The sequence below is a fragment of the Montipora foliosa genome, chromosome 4, assembly GCF_036669935.1.
Source record: "Montipora foliosa isolate CH-2021 chromosome 4, ASM3666993v2, whole genome shotgun sequence".
Classification (NCBI taxonomy): Eukaryota; Metazoa; Cnidaria; class Anthozoa; order Scleractinia; family Acroporidae; genus Montipora; species Montipora foliosa.
The window spans coordinates 9,123,812-9,140,284 of NC_090872.1; the positions used below are offsets into that span (position 1 = coordinate 9,123,812).

General features: G+C 40.4%; 1 protein-coding gene across 1 annotated transcript; it reads right to left on the reverse strand.

Moving 5' to 3' along the window:
• Window positions 1-4,493: 4,493 nt before the first annotated feature.
• Window positions 4,494-16,035, reverse strand: LOC137998931 (uncharacterized). The gene is made up of 3 exons (XM_068844770.1): window positions 15,892-16,035; window positions 14,102-14,157; window positions 4,494-9,300 (listed from the first exon to the last, which is right to left on the reverse strand). The coding sequence occupies exon 3, from the start codon at window positions 9,205-9,207 to the stop codon at window positions 5,980-5,982; it is 3,228 nt and encodes a 1,075-aa protein (XP_068700871.1). The 5' UTR covers window positions 9,208-9,300; window positions 14,102-14,157; window positions 15,892-16,035; the 3' UTR covers window positions 4,494-5,979.
• Between the last annotated feature and the right edge of the window lie 438 nt (window positions 16,036-16,473).

Consider the following 16,473-nt stretch of genomic DNA (forward strand, 5'->3'; position numbering starts at 1 on the left):
AACATGTCTTTAGAAAGTTGTGTCGTGAGCTTGAAATTTTTGTTAATACTACTATTATTATTATTATTGTTATTATTTTTATTATTATTGTTATTATCATTATCATTCTTCTTCTTCTTCTTCTTCTTCTTATTATTATTATTACAATCATTATTATATCGATTGGTGCCTCAAAGTGCTTCTCAGTAACTTTCATTTGATTGGTCACACCTCAGGATTTCATCCACAGAAGACTCCAAAAGTTAAAATTACATTAAGGTACTCTTGAGAGCGTATTCCTTTGCAATTGGGCGGACAATTCCGGAAAAGCCGAGAATACACAGAATATTCGGAAATCGTGTTCTTCTTAGACTTATTCCGTTTTGCGTATAAACGGACCGAGGAAAGTTATTTGTGTTCCAAACGGAATGGAAGTAACACAGCTTGCTCGGAGTTTGCATTCCTTTTTGAAATAATTAAATTATTAAGTGCACAAATGCTCTTAATGAGTGCTTCGTTAATGTAATCAACTTACCGTGGCCACACCCCCTGGAATTATATTACTTTGCTGGTCCCAAGCTTGGGCGTGTTAAGAGCACTGATATGCAACGGAAGCATTCTGGACATTCTACCCAGTTGCCGCGGAGTGACCATTTCCGAAAAAAATAGAGGCGTAAGAGAGGCTTCTTAATTACGGGTATTATCTCATTCATTTTGTGGAAGGAGACACTAATTATCATTATTATTATTAAATATATTATGGGAACATTTTGCAAAGGTTTCTTAGCTTTGTGCGGTCTCCAATATGAAACGAGGAAAACATACGATCATACACTTCTCTCCTCAAACCTTTTAACGTTCAAGAATTAATGACTAAGTTTTGCTATTTTGAGGATGATTTCCATACAGTGAGTCACTAATTCATAAATGGAAACAGACGTTTTAGTGTGAAGAAATGCTTTTCTTCCTTCTTACGGGCAGGCGTATATTAAGATTCTTTGAGTGCGTAATCCCATATGAAAGGAATAGAGAAGGCAAGGAAGCTTAAGGCAATTGTGACCACTAAGAGGCTATCCAGTCATGTTGTTTGTGGCAATAGAGAAGACAATACCCACATCATTAGTCACAGAATTCCATCCCTGGGAAAAGGAAATAGTATTGTTTACAGACAAACGGCCATTCATTTGCATATGCTTTTAATAATAATAATAATAATAATAATAATAATAATAATAATATTATTATTATTATTATTATTATATCGCTTGTGTTTGTAGCCGATATAACGCGTGCTCTGATTGGCTAATTGTGACTGAATTGTAGGGCATTATTCTCCCGTAATGCCCACGGGCCGATTACGTGCTTGCAAAAACAAAGCAAAAAGTAATTAAAAGGCCATATAATAAACTACTTACTAACCGAGCTACAATACTCGTCACATTTGTTGGAACACTCATCCCCGTTTCCCCTTCCTCCAATGTTGATTTTCACAACTACTAGTAGTCGCCCGAAAAATTTTCACACAACATTGAATTGGGGGAAGGGGGATGTGGTCTAAGCTACGATCTTGTAACACGATGATGATTCTGTCCATTCGCTAAGTGTTCCAACTAAATATGTCTAGTATTGTAGGTATCGGAGAGGCTGAACATTTACGCACGCATGCGCTGACGGACGGAATGTTTGAAGACGAGACGAGAAAAATATGCAGTACCTCCAGACGTGGCGCTGGAGCGTCGTACCAAACGAGTCATCCCGGGATTTCGGCCCGTGCGATCGCTTTTGGACTCAGTTGGCCCTTCGCTGCTTTCTGCTACCGACCTCGCGTCCCGGTACGGCATTGAGGGAGGAATATGTTCGCCCCTAAACCATATGAGACAAATCCCACACCTACTCACAGCTCCAAACTGCCCTTGTCATTACAATTTAGCGTAAGATTTCGATGGCTTATATATTCGAGAGAAAAGTCATTTTATCTGTCATATGGTAAGCACTGGAGTCGCAGATTACAAAGTGCACGCATGCGCCCTGCTGAAGGTAACATACATGCATGCATATTTCATCTCGAATTTCAGAATAATATTTTCTAGACATTACAGCTAACATACATAACATATAAAGATACATAACTAAATATTAAATAATACTTAAAGATATATTAATCAAAACGAAAAGCCGCTGTACAAAATCTGGCCCTGGAGTAGCTTAAAACCAGTGAACTCAGTGGTACGGGAAAAATCAGGTAGCGCATTTCGCAACGTACTTATCTAATACGTAAGAAAAAGAACTAAGACCATAACTGGTTGTTCTAGGTTTATTGAGGGACAGAATGTAATTTCCACGAAGATCATGCATAAGAAGAGAACGGGCGAGAAAACGAATTTTTCACATATGCAGGACAAGCCTTTCCTTTCTTTAACTATGCTTATTGCATAGAGATGTAGAGTTTGACTTAAGTGGTACGTAAGAGGACAGGTAATCGCAAATATAAATCTCATTACTCTCTTATTTACATTATACCGTTTCTTTGACAAGAAATTACTTAAGGCCAGGCCGAATTTCCTATGATAAAAAGTCTACGTTAACAGCACGCACCTTGGCTACTCCTTAGTATCCGCCTAGAAATCTTCTTCTCGATACTTTTTCCTCATTTGATGAGGACCAGTCTCCGCTTGCCTCCTTCATGCCCAAAAGGAATTCTGGGTAATTCGGCCGTTCCATGACAAGGGAAGACCCCCGATTCTCATTTCATAGATTTTCTTATGAGTGTGGAGACACCCAGTCCTACCGGCAAAATACAGCATCGATTGAAGTTTTTAGCTTTCAAAACTTGCTCAAATTGTATCGGTAGCTCCTGGAATTCGTCCACAGAACGGCCAGAGAGACGACTTCACTGGTGCTGTGAACCGCCATGTTTACAACAGAGCAATTTAGGCGTTCCAGTCTGCATGAAATCATCTCTCACCTCTGTCTCGAGAAGACCAGACACGCACGGTTCTTACATTACGTTTATGCCCCTGCAGAATCAACCGAAATCTCAACTCCTTGTCAAAAGTTAACCAGCATCTTAATATTTTTGGTAGGCTACAATACTCGTCACATTTGTTGGAACACCCATCGCCGCTTCCCCCTTCCTGAATGGGGGAAGGGGGATGTGGTAACAATCTTACGATCTTGTAACACGATGATTCTGACCATTCGCTAAGTGTTCAAACTAAATGTAATAATAGTTTATTAAACGCCACTCTTGCAGAATAAGACAGTGGTGGGTCATATATACCTTACTGGAAACGTACAGTTACAAATTTATGAAATCTCTCAGGGTGGCCTTCAACTTGCTCATAGCGCTGCTGACCTGAACGCAGTTGATAGCCATGGTTAATAGTGCACCGGTTCGTGAGAATGTAGCTGAGAGGAGGTGATGTCCTAGCCTTCGATATAAATTTAGCGCAAATGGCATCGCGGTGGTCAGCGAGGGATCCGAGCCCAGCACTGCAAAGAGCCGTGTTATAATCGGCATGCGGAAAGATAATGCGCATCGCCCTCCTCTGAACCTCTGAACTGCTTCTAACTCATCGGAAAGATAAGCAGGAAGGCCCGACCACACTAGTGCAGCATACTCGAGCACAGATCTAATAAGTGCACAGTAGATGCCCACTAGGTCACTCGGTTGTACTCCAGCCTTCTTTAGTGACCTTAGCGCATACAGGCGTTTGCTTGCTTTCTTCACGATATATTCAATATGCACATTCCACGTAAGATCACTACTTAAGTGTACTCCTAAGATCTTGTAGGTTTCCACTCTCCTCACCGAGGAGCCATCAATGTCTAACATGCCTGGACTTGCCGGGAGGTACTGCAAAAAATTGATAACTAACTACCTACATTTTTTAGGGTTAAGCCGCATACCCTTACTGGACGCAAAGGACCTAATGTCAAATAGCTTGTGCTACACCTCGGAACCACTTCGAAAACCGTGGTGTCATCTACATATTTTAAACGTGTAGGCCATTGAGCTTCAAATATGTCTAGTATTGTAGCTCGAGCCGTACTGGGGAATATTGGCCCTCGGTCGTTTTTGTACGGACCGAGCGCAGCGAGGTCCGTACTGCCACGACCTCGGGCCAATATTCCCCAGTACGGCCCTCGCGCTCGGTTAGTAAGAAGTTAATAATAATAATAATAATAATAATAATAATAATAATAATAATAATAATAATAATAATAATAATAATAGTAAGTGTTTTGCACAGACCCCCCCGCAAGGGTACAACTTTGTAACACGAGAGCAAATTGCAAATGATCTCACACGTTTCCAAGGTTACATTTGAATGACGATAGTATAAATTTGACAAACGTCATCTGTTTTCACCAATCCTTTGAATGAACCTCACATAAAATTAAAGGGCACGCTGTCAGAATTTCAATTTCACTTCCTCTTCGCTTGAACTTTTTTCTTGGATGAAAGGAAATAGTGCTCTGCATGATTAAATTGGAAAAAATGTGATTTTTATCCGGATTCTTCATCTTTATTTGTCAGAAATTATCGGAAAGATGGATATTATAACTGACAAGGAAAATGGTTACAAGATCATCAACTCTTGTGAAAAGTCATTCTGCGGACAAAACGACCTTGTTGTTAGCACTTTAGCTACAGAAAACATCAGTTTATTATGATTAGTTTATATTACAAAACTGACCTCCGGGGCCTTGTAACAAACTGAAAGTGCTTTTTTATTATCACCATTGGTGATTGGTAGAAATGTCTCCAGCTGCTGTCTAAACCAATCAGAGAACTCAGCAGCAACGCTTTTTTCCCGCGCTCAGCGCAGTTTACGTGCATTCTTCTGATTGGTCAGTTGGATTCGTCAAGTCCTTTCTAATTGGTCAGACAAATCTCAATGAGTTTTAATTGGACTAACTAAACACAACGTATCCTCGCTTCCATTATTTGATTACAGAACCCATTATATCCTAAATTATTTCCTTAATACGAAGCATATTTCTTGATTGAAACATTTTAACGCTAACAGACTGAACGTTAGTTACTTGAAAGAAACCCGGCTATCTATCCATACGAATATTCTATATGGGTTGTATATTAAGTGAGATCTCCTCCAGACCCTGTGCAGTGTTTTTGAGTCGCTACAAAAATTAATTGATCAATTCCATGCTTTTTAAACAACGAAAGAGATCTATACTTTTATCGGTTTGCATTCTATTTCTACACCTCGGATTCAGCATATAAATTTACTTTCCTTTGACCTCTTTTGTTCTGACGTGTTTTTTAAACAGCGTTCTTTTCTTTTACTGGTACTTATTATTATAAAAAAAAAACTTAGTAACCATTCGACTCAAATGATTATCACTAACCTGCCAGAAAGACAAAATCAGAGGAATTGTAATTAGGCAAAAGGAATAAATTGAAACTATGCTCCTTTGCGCAGGATTTAATCTAGGATTGTATCTCCAAAAATTAGATAGTAGATAAAGGTCGGTGCTCTTGATTGCTTTGAAAGCCGGTATTAAAGAGACATGAAAAAAGACGACATTGCCAACCCAAGATATGCGCAGTTTCACCAATTCGATTCAGAACTTTTTTTCTTAGGCACGTCCATTCGAAAGAAAAAAAAAACTTGAATTAAAGCAACACACGAAGACAATATTTTCCATATTCAAGTGATGATTTAAGACGACAAATTGTAGAAAAGTTTTTGAATTAATTTGTACAATAGAAATATTAATCTAATATCACGGCTTAAAGCTAATACTCTAGTGCTTTTCAGTACATGCTTTCGCTATAGTTGTCCGCAACAACGGGCAATTGTAACCTTGATATTTACAACGCCAGAAGACCTTGGTCGCGTTTGTCATGGATTTTAGTTTCCGTGTCGTTGGTACTCTTCGAAAGAGCCGAGAGAGGGTCCAGCGGAAACGGCCTTGGATTTCCATCTCGTAGAGAAGAAGGTACATGCAAAAGGTCGACTCTTTGACGATCCCCTACGTAACAGAGCTGTCATTTTTTTGGAATCCCGAAAGCCACTTAGACACATTACCATCAGGTTCCAATATGCTGCTTACACCAGTCTTGATCAGGCCAACCAGTGAACTTTTATTCTCTGTTTGTTGGTTCTGCTGGCGCTGCTGTTCACGACGATTTTGCTGTTGTTGATGTTGATTTTGTTGTCTATACTCCTCTTCATCACTGTCTCCAAAAGTATACACTACGGGAGGCTTTTCGCCCGGCAGCAGCGACCCGGAACGAATGGAGTTTCCTTGGTCCTGCTTGCTCTTGCTTTGGGGTCTAGTGCCATTTGGAATACTTCCCTTATAGTTTTCACGCCTCGGATCAGCCGGCACCGTGTTTCTGAAAGAAGACAACACTTCAGTTTTCGGGTTTGACGACGTATTCCACCTTTTGTCTCCATCAATCCCTTGTACATCCCAAAACTCCAGAGACGATTGGCTGGGATAACTTCGAGTTCTTGTAACATTGTAAGGGTATTTGCCATGCGGTATACGCGTGGGTCCGTTGGTTTGCTGATGCGGATAAGTGTTCTGCCGAAACCTGATGTCTTTCATCTCAACACTTGTCTTCCCCGATCCTTCACATGCCTTGTCAAGTGGGCTAAGATTGCGTACAGGTGTTGGTTTTACTAATAAATCCCTTTTCTCTTCAACATCGCAATAGTCTGTGTCGAAAATGGATTTCTCGTGCTCAGATTTAAGGCTGAGGTCGCTCGAGACATTAAACAACGAAGCTGGATATTCATCAAAGTCATGCTCTCTGGACCACTTCCTTTGGGCCCTACCGCTCTTAAAAGCTGGACTCTGACGATAGACATCGTCTTCTTCTGGTAGGTACTCCAAAGTTGGGCTTCGTCGCTGACCTTGAAAATTGCATTGAGCAAGTTCGTATTCCGAAGTATCGCCGCTGTAACGAGAATTCGTGCAACGATGATTGCCATACTGAGAGCTACCGTCTCTTTTGAAATTGTGCTGTTGGTGAACTTTATGATTTCCTCTTCGTGAATCATCGTAACTCTTTCGAGGATGATTGAACCCTTTTCGTGCGTAATCGTGACTTTTCGCATCATCGTAAACTCGTCGGGAAGAGTCGTAATTGTTTCCCTTACGATTGAGATCTCGACGTGCACCTTCGTGACTATGTGTTATGTGATCTTGATCCAGACGAGCACTATCGTAATTCTGTCGATTACGATCGTGATCTTGACGTTTACCATCGAAACCCTGCCATGTGGGGTAGTGATCTTGACATGTACTATCATAAACCTGTCGCGCATCATCGTAACTATATCTTGCTCGATGGTGATTTTGATGGGCACCTTCGTGACTCTGTCGTGTACTTTGGTGATCTCTCCGTGCACTATCGTAACTCAGTCGCGCTTTATCGTGATGTTGCCGTGCTTCATCGTAACTCTGTCCCGCATCAGGCCAACTTCGTCGTTTGGCTTGTTGGTAAAGTTTGTCTTGAGGTGTGTATGTTAAAGATGCACTGTCCTCAAAGTCTTGGTAAGATGCTTTCGGCATTTCGGAAAAGTCACTCTTCCCATCATTTTCCGCTCTCACAGAGACATTCAACGTAGATATTTCAAAATATCGTTGCTGTGTTGACAGAGAGGGCGAAGATGCCTCGCCAAACGACGTCTCTGGAACCACAGACGTTTCCTTTGTCGCTGTGGAGAGGTTTAGCATGGACTTCCCCAGTCCCTTGATTTTTGTTGTTAAACTCGGTCCAGTAGTTGCTTCTTGTGCTGCAGTTTCACTTTGGATGTTTAACATTGACTTTACACCTTTTAGCTTTGAGGAAATATTTTCAGCAATGTTGGAAAAGTTCATGTCGAACACGACATTCCTCATCGAAGATTCCTCTTCAGTAGATTCGATCTTCCTGTGGGTGTAATATGTGGGTATATTTAACGGAGTTGGTTCTGTATCATCATCATCGTCCCACATGGCTCGAACGTCAAAGTTCGCCCTTTCCTCGTTGGAGGCAAACTTAAAAGGATTTTTCTTATTGTTCACCGTGTCTGTATTTGTCGAATTTGCTCCTTGCTTTGGTCGATTTGGGGCTGCATTAGGCACCGTCAAATGTCGCCGACTTGCAGGACTACCGTTGGGAATATTTGACTTGGGGCTGTGACCTTTCTCATCATCTCCAACGTTATCTTCTTTGGAATTGTTGGAAACCGAGAGCATTGAAGGGTAACGGTTGTTAAAGTGGACTGTATGAGATGTGAAGTCGATCTCGTCCTCGTATCGTGGCCGGAGCGTTCGTCGTCTTCTCTCTTCTACTACTTGGGGCTTTCTTCGGCGCTTATTCACATAACAAGAAATACCAACTGGAATTCCAACTACAGTAAAGATCATTGCTAGAGGGATGACATGTTTCAAAACTCCCCACTCAAAAGGCGGTCCCGGACCTAACAAACCGGAGTCGCACGCACCGAAGAACTTGAACATTGCTCTTTCAATAGGAAATGTTTCTGTCATGGCCTTTTGAAAATTAGCCGTGATATTTGACTTTTCGTCAACGAATTTCGAATGAAGTTCTCTGTATGTTGTTTCAAGGCAAGGAGAATAAGGAATATTTACAAATACAATGGTGAGCACTCTGGCATTTTTGTTAAAGTTCTTGATCCAGATAGTACTTGGTTTCTCGTTGAAGGAGTAACGCGCCAACTTTCTGGCAAAATCAAATCGCATATGCAGGTTGGTCATAAATTTTAGGTAATTGAACTTCGTTCCCATTTTGAAATCAACTTCGTGACTGTATTCGAATCCGTTTGCCCGAACGCGAAGTTCAAACGTGATCGCAAGCAGCGAAGATCGTGTACTATTACTGACGATGAATTTGTAGAAGAATCGACCCGCGTTTCCTGGCAGAGGGAAACCATATACTTCGCGTGTTCTTTTGTCAAATTGGATCCACGACGAGGTACGGATGTCTCCATAGTGGTAAGTTTTCATCTCAAAGCTAAACTCTGATATATCGCTTTTTAAATCTTGAGTTATTGAAATTCGAAATGGCCGACCAACAGTAACAGTCGGCTCTAGCTTGAAGAACGTGGGCAGGGTAAAAGATGCTGGCGAAAGCGCGGAACGAGTTACACCGCTGGTTGAGTTGCTAACTGACGAAGGGCTCTCGGTAGAATTTACTGATATCAGCGAGAAGAATAACTTGAGAACCGCTAGTGCTTTTGACATTGGAGAACAATCTTGTTTTCTTCATGGGAGCTTACTTTTGTTCAACGGAAGCTGTGTTAATTTTGTCTGGTCACGTTTCCCGACGCCGCACACCTGACAAAAAGAAAGCAATTGATAATTCGTACTGTTCTAAAAATAGTTTAAAGAGCACCCAATCCCCACGTTATTTCTCAAGCAAATTTCTAAAACTAATTGAGTAACTAGGCGCAATTTTTTTTTTGATTGGGTCAAATCCTTGATTTTGTCTGCCTTTTTGAATTGTCGAAAATATTTGAAACCCCGATTGTTGTGCCCGAGGTATACAAAAATTTGGTTTTATCAACGGAGTTGATAACGTTAATTGGCCACCCGGCGTACGGAGATTCTAAAAGCTGACGTTTCGAGCGTTAGCCCTTCGTCAGAGCGAATCGAGGAATTGTGGGTTACGTGTAGTTTTTATAGTAGAGTAGGAGCTACGCTATTGGTGGTAACGGCATGGCAACGTGAAAAATAGGAATATATTAGTTAAATGAAAAGCGTTCGTTATTACCGTGAGGATTAAGGGTGCCGATTTGGAAGATGAATTTTTGTTCCAGATTCTTGCGCCTTTCCGTCGTGCCTAGATGTAGGGAAAGGCCGCAGATAGCCATGTGTTTTTTGGAGTGGTTAGGGAGATTAAAATGACGAGCGACTGGCTTAGGCTTGTTTCAAACGTCGTGCTACTTCCGTGCCGAACTCAAATGAATTTGGCTTGGCCGTGGCACGACGATGGCACGGCAGCGGTTTCAAACGTCGAACCTAATACAGTCGCGCCAAATTCAAAAGAATATGCAAATAATGCAAAATAGTAATCAAGAATTACCGGACACTGCCACTAATCTCATCATCAACACCCCTAGAACTTCGTGCATTTACATCTTGCCTAAAATTCACAAACTTAATAACCCAGGTCGCCCTATCGTTTCTGCCTGTAGTTGCCCCACCGAGCTCATTTCTAGCTACTTAGACAGGAATATGACGCCTATCGTCAAATCTTTGCCATCATATATTAAAGACAGTACACACGCACTAAAAATTTTCCGCGATTTCAATTTCTCTGGCCAAGACAAACTTATTTTCACCATGGACATTACATCTCTGAACACAGTCATTCCCAATAGCGAAGGTCTTCAAGCACTTGAACACTTTTTCGATCAACTCACTGTCAAAGAACCAAGCTCGGAAACGCTCCTCCGCCTTGCAGAACTAGTTTTAACGCTCAATTGTTTTTCTTTCGCCGGCAACTATTACAAACAAATTAATGGTGTAGCGATGGGCACAAGAATGGGACCCAGCTATGCCAATCTTTTTGTAGGATATGTTGAACACCAATTTTTTAATCAGTACAACGGCCCCAAACCTGAACTCTACGCCCGCTACATCGACGATTGCATCGGCACTATTTCATCCAGCAGAGAAGAACTCGATCATTTTATAACCTCCGTCAATTCTTTTTATCCGGCTCTTAAATATACCTGGGAAATTTCGGCTTTCCTAGATATCAAAGTTTCTATTAGTGGCAACGTGCTATGTACCAGTTTGCACTACAAACCTACAGATTCTCACAGTTATTTGTTGTATTCATCATCACATCCATCACATGTCAAGAACTCTATTCCTTATTCTCAATTTCTTAGACTTCGACGTCTATGTAGTGATGACTCCGATTTTTCCAGAAAATCAGAGGAGATGTGACAGTTCTTCGAAAAACGTGGCTATCCTGTCTCTGTGGTCAAAGCGGGCCATCATCGCGCCCAACAATTTGATAGACAGTCATCACTACAAACGTCACAAAAAGATAAGAATGACAGAATTCCATTCACCCTCACTTTCCATCCTCATAATCACGCAGTCTAAAGTATCACTCTTAGTAATTTTAAATTACTCCAAAATGATCCCGAGACTGGTATACTTATTTCATTCAAACGCGACAAAAACGTAGGCAACTTTTTAGTTAGAAGCGCGCTTAAAACTATCGAGCAACCCGGCACTTTCAAATGCGCGCGCTCACGATGCAAAACTTGTCTTTTCATTTGTTAACACTAGCAAGATATCGGGACCTAAGCGATCTGTTAAGATCACCGATCGTTTCACATGTACCTCCGAAAATGTCATTTATTGCATATCCTGTACGTTATGCAATAAATTGTACATCGGCGAGACAGGTAGACGACTAGGTGACCGATTCCGCGAACACCTTCGCGATGTTGAGAAGAATGACAAAGATGCCTCTAAGCCAGTAGCTCGTCATTTTAATCTCCCTAACCACTCCAAAAAACACATGGCTATCTGCGGCCTTTCCCTACATCTGGGTACGACGGAAAGCCGCAAGAATCTGGAACAAAAATTCATCTTCCAAATTCGGCACCCTTAATCCTCACGGTATTAACGAACGCCTTTCATTTAACTAATATATTCCTATTTTTCACGTTGCCATGTTACCACCAATAGCGTAGCTCCTACTCTACTATAAAAACTACACGTAACCCACAATTCCTCGATTCGCTCTGACGAAGGGCTAACGCTCGAAACGCCAGCTTTTAGAATCTCTGTACGGTGGCCAATTTACATTATCAACTCCGTTGATAAAACCAAATTTTGTATACTACTTCCCCCCTAACGCAGTACCACAGTTTCTTCAGAAACTACCCCCTTCATTCATTTGGAGGACTGAGTCTAGTGCGTGTCGTGACATCAGGCTTACTGCAGAATAAAGGGGGGTAGTTTCTAAAGAAACTGTGGTGCTGCGTCGGTGGGGAAGTAGTATACAAAAATTTCGTTTTATCAACGGAGTTGATAATGTAAATTGGCCACCGTACAGAGATTCTAAAAGCTGACGTTTCAAGAATAAGCCCTTCAAGTGAAGCTATGATCTTCGCAGTTATGACAGCAATTTTTACAATTGCGTAGAGAAACTTCAACGGGGTTTGAACCCGTGACCTCGCGATTCCGGTGCGACGCTCTAACCCCGTTGAAGTCCTGAATTTTTCAACTTCTCTACGCAATTGTAAAAATTGCTCTCATAACTGCGAAGATCATAGGTTCACTTGATTTCATATCCGCAGTTCATATATGATTCATTTCATATACCATTTCATCATTGGTAAGCCCTTCGTCAGAGCGAATCGAGGAATTATGGGTTACGTGTAGTTTTTATAGCAGAGTAGGAGCTACGCTATTGGTAATAACATGGCAACGTGAAAAATAGGAATATATTAGTTAAATGAAAAGCGTTCGTTAATACCGTGAGGATTAAGGGTGCCGATTTGGAAGATGAATGATCCCGAGACTGGCTGATCCCGAGACTGACTGACTGACTGATCCCGAGTGACTGACTGATCCTGACTGACTGATTCCGAGACTGACTGATGAATGATCCCGAGACTGGTAGAATCTTTTCGCAACCTCCACTTATTTCATTCAAACGCGACAAAAACGTAGGCAACTTTTTATTTAGAAGCGCGCTCAAAACTAACAAGCAACCCGGCACTTTCAAATGCGCGCGCTCACGATGCAAAACTTGTCTTTTTATTGTTAACACTAGCAAGATATCGGGACCTAAGCGATCTGTTAAGATCACCGATCTTTCACATGTATCTCCGCAAATGTCATTTATTGCATAACCTGTACGTTATGCAATAAATTGTACATTGGCGAGACAGGTAGACGACTAGGTTACCGATTCCGCGAACACCTTCGCGATGTTGAGAAGAATGACAAAGATGCCTCTAAGCCAGTAGCTCGTCATTTTAATCTCCCTAACCACTCCAAAAAACACATGGCTATTTGCGGCCTTTCCCTACATGTGGGTACGACGGAAAGCCGCAAGAATCTGGAACAAAAATTCATCTTCCAAATCGGCACCCTTAATCCTCACGGTATTAACGAACGCTTTTCATTTAACTAATATATTCCTATTTTTCACGTTGCCATGTTACCACCAATAGCGTAGCTCCTACTCTACTAGAAAAACTACACGTAACCCACAATTCCTCGATTCGCTCTGACGAAGGGCTAACGCTCGAAACGTCAGCTTTTAAAATCTCTGTACGGTGGCTAATTTACATTATCAACTCCGTTGATAAAACCAAATTTTTGTTTATTGCAGAATACTCTTTTTCTTTGGCCATCTCAGTTTTATCAGAAATAACACACAAACAGCGGTGACAAACATCTATATAAACGCATCATTTGAAATTAATTATCTTTTACATGACGTTTCATGTGCCTCTGCATACATCTTCAAAAGTGACGGTTAGTACAAAATTGGAGTTTAAATATACAGGATCACTAAATTATTAACTATTAACTATTAAGAAACAATAGAGCTCAGAAGATTAGTTTTCGTCACCTCTATTGTTACTTAATAGTTAATAGTTAATATGTTAGTGGTCCTGTATATTTTAAACTCCGATTTTGTATTAACCGTCAGTTCTTTTACCGACATTTGTAGTTTATCTTTGAATCTGTTTCCGTTGACGACATTGTAAGTTTTTGTTTATAGCAATGTGGCGGACTTAAAGATCATAAGGCCGCAGTAGTACAAATTGTTTGACAAGATAGGGTTCTGCATTTGACGTCACATCTCAGACTCGGCTCAGATCTCATCTTTCACGGCCATCGACCAAAAATGGGTTAAATTAAACCAAGCATAGAAAATGATAGCCTGAATTTTAGCCGCTTCCTTCGCTTGCTAAGTCACTTAGCTAGCGAAGGAGGCGGCTAAAATTCAGGCTGAGAAAACAAAGGATAATTCAAATCAAAAAATGTTGTCACCGATTTACTCGAGAATGCAAATTTATTTGAGCGAAAAAAAATTGTGGGTTAGGTGCGCTAACTTCAATTTCTATTTCTCTGCTTACGCTGTAAAAAGTACCTTCTGGTTTAGAATCATAGCGAAACTGACACGCTCTTCCACCAGGAAAATCTTTCCTTAAAAAACAAAAAAAACAAACAACGTATCTCCGTTTCATCCTAAACATTGCTATACGAAGATAAATACATTAATAAGTAATAGATAAGAGAAAAATCGAAAGTGTGATAACTTTGTTTGTTGAGCACTGGAATCACGTTTGCCACAAACGAGCGCATGAAAGAACTAACAATATTCCGTTTAAAACAACTCTTTACGCCGCAACGCTTATTGCCTAAAATCATTACAAAAAAAGTATTTATTCTGCTTCTTCTAACGAATATGTATATTTGACTAATGTAAAAACTCAATTGGTGCCCATTTGCGAACCGCAAAGCTTTGATTTGCTTTCGCAACTTATGGTTTTGTGAAACCTTGGTCGCCTCCACGCTGTTTTGCGGCCTCAAACAGGCCATATCTAAACACGTACAATAAACGGAGAAACTATTGTTGTTATTCAGATCTCTCAGTTGTCGACGAATTGATTAACCTGTAGATAGTTGAAAACTCAAATTAGATTTGTTTTGGAAGATTCAACTGCAGCCATGTCTAACGTGCAAAAATTGAACCCCAAACAACATCTTCAACGTAGTGTTTTCACCTTGAAATAGTCTGTAAAAGCTGCCTATATTGGAATTTTTATCACTTAACCTCAAGAAATAAAGTTGTTTATGTTTTAAAGTAGGAATAATTTAAATTGTTGTCGAAACCACCAGAAGGATAACCGACTTAAAACACAGTTAGAATTACCTGTTCAATATTTCGGGACTTTTCCAAACGAATGCATGCATGCAGGTAGCCTTACTACAATTACGTTTAATTATGTAGCTTTATAAGTTTAAAGCACTGACTAGTTATTTCTGAATAAGAGTATGTCGCTGTTTTAATTGTTAACTTCGATTGTTTGCATTAAATTCACTGTTTTTCACTAGTTTCAAAGTATAACCAAAAAAAAAAAAAGTTTTGCCGAAAACATCTAGTCGCCTAGCCGCTATCAATACCGAAATGTACAGAGACCTGGCAAGTTGTTTCGAAGTTCTTTGTTCCAAGTTATACAAAGTTTATGAAAAAATTCTTATAATTTTCTTCGTTATAATCCCTTTAAACGATTTTTGCATTTTTTTATGGTTTGGACTGAAACAACGCATTGTCCTATCGGTAGCTAGCGATAACCTAAAGAAAAAAAAAATCTTCTATTATCTCAAATTCTTGGGAATCTTAAACTTTTTAAATAGAAGAAATGAGAACCATCCTATTTTTCTCGTGTTTTGGAGTAGTTAGCAGATGTCTTAGCTAACAATTACAAATTAAGGCGCTAACGGAACGTTAAAAATAGATCAATGCAGGTTTCTTTTGTACGCAAACGTTTAACGCGAGACATCTGCACATCTGAAAATAGTTTCCGGCTAATGCCAAGTACTTTGTTTTCGATCCTAATTGAAAATACTAGAATAAACCCATTTTGATGTAGATTTGATTGGAAAAGATGGAAAGTTCGTGGGCGTTTAGGACAGAGACATACTTAGTTTCTTGACGGAAAGGAAAATCATTAGCGAAGCTTGAAATAAGTTCTCTATGATGTATTTCAACTGAAAGTCGAATTAAAAGAAACAACATTTTTTTAACTTGATGCTTTCTTTGGTGAAAATTTCTTAAATTTGTCAAAATGAGAACAGAAAGAAAAACCTCTATCTTGGGACAACACCTCTTTTGTTGTATAATCGTCGTGCAAAATACTGCAATGCAACTTTTACCTGAGTAAATGATGAGTGCTTGAGACGTTATGTAGTGGAAAAACAGTGAGTAGGCCATTAGTAGCTCTCTCAGTGCAAGAGACTGCGGAGGGAAGATCAATCCGGAGGATCATTTAAGAGCCATTTTCTTACATTGCTTTCCCCGTGGGATTCTTTCGTTTCAGAACGATTTTGAATAATTTAGTCGCTGCGGAGCAAACCGTAATTACGCCTCGTCTGCGTACATGTCTATCATCGTTGCCCGAGGAAACATAAAATATGAAAATTTAATCACCTGCAATTGATCGCTTGCGTTCCCTAGCGCATGTGCTAGATGCAGCAAACACCACATTCTCGTTCCCAGAGTCCGCTTTTCTTTGGTCAGCGTCAAGAACACGGACTCTGGCCACAGCTAAAAATTGGCGCAGTCGCGGTAATGGTATGATGTTGTAACCGTTACAAATTTTCTGAGAATGCGCAGAAGGGCCGGAAGTCCGTGATTCGCGGACAAGAATGCAATGCCTGTTTCTCGCTGCTGCTTAATAACAACTACCTAAAGCTGAATGATATTTCTGGTCATAGGATCTAGTCAGCAGCTGACTA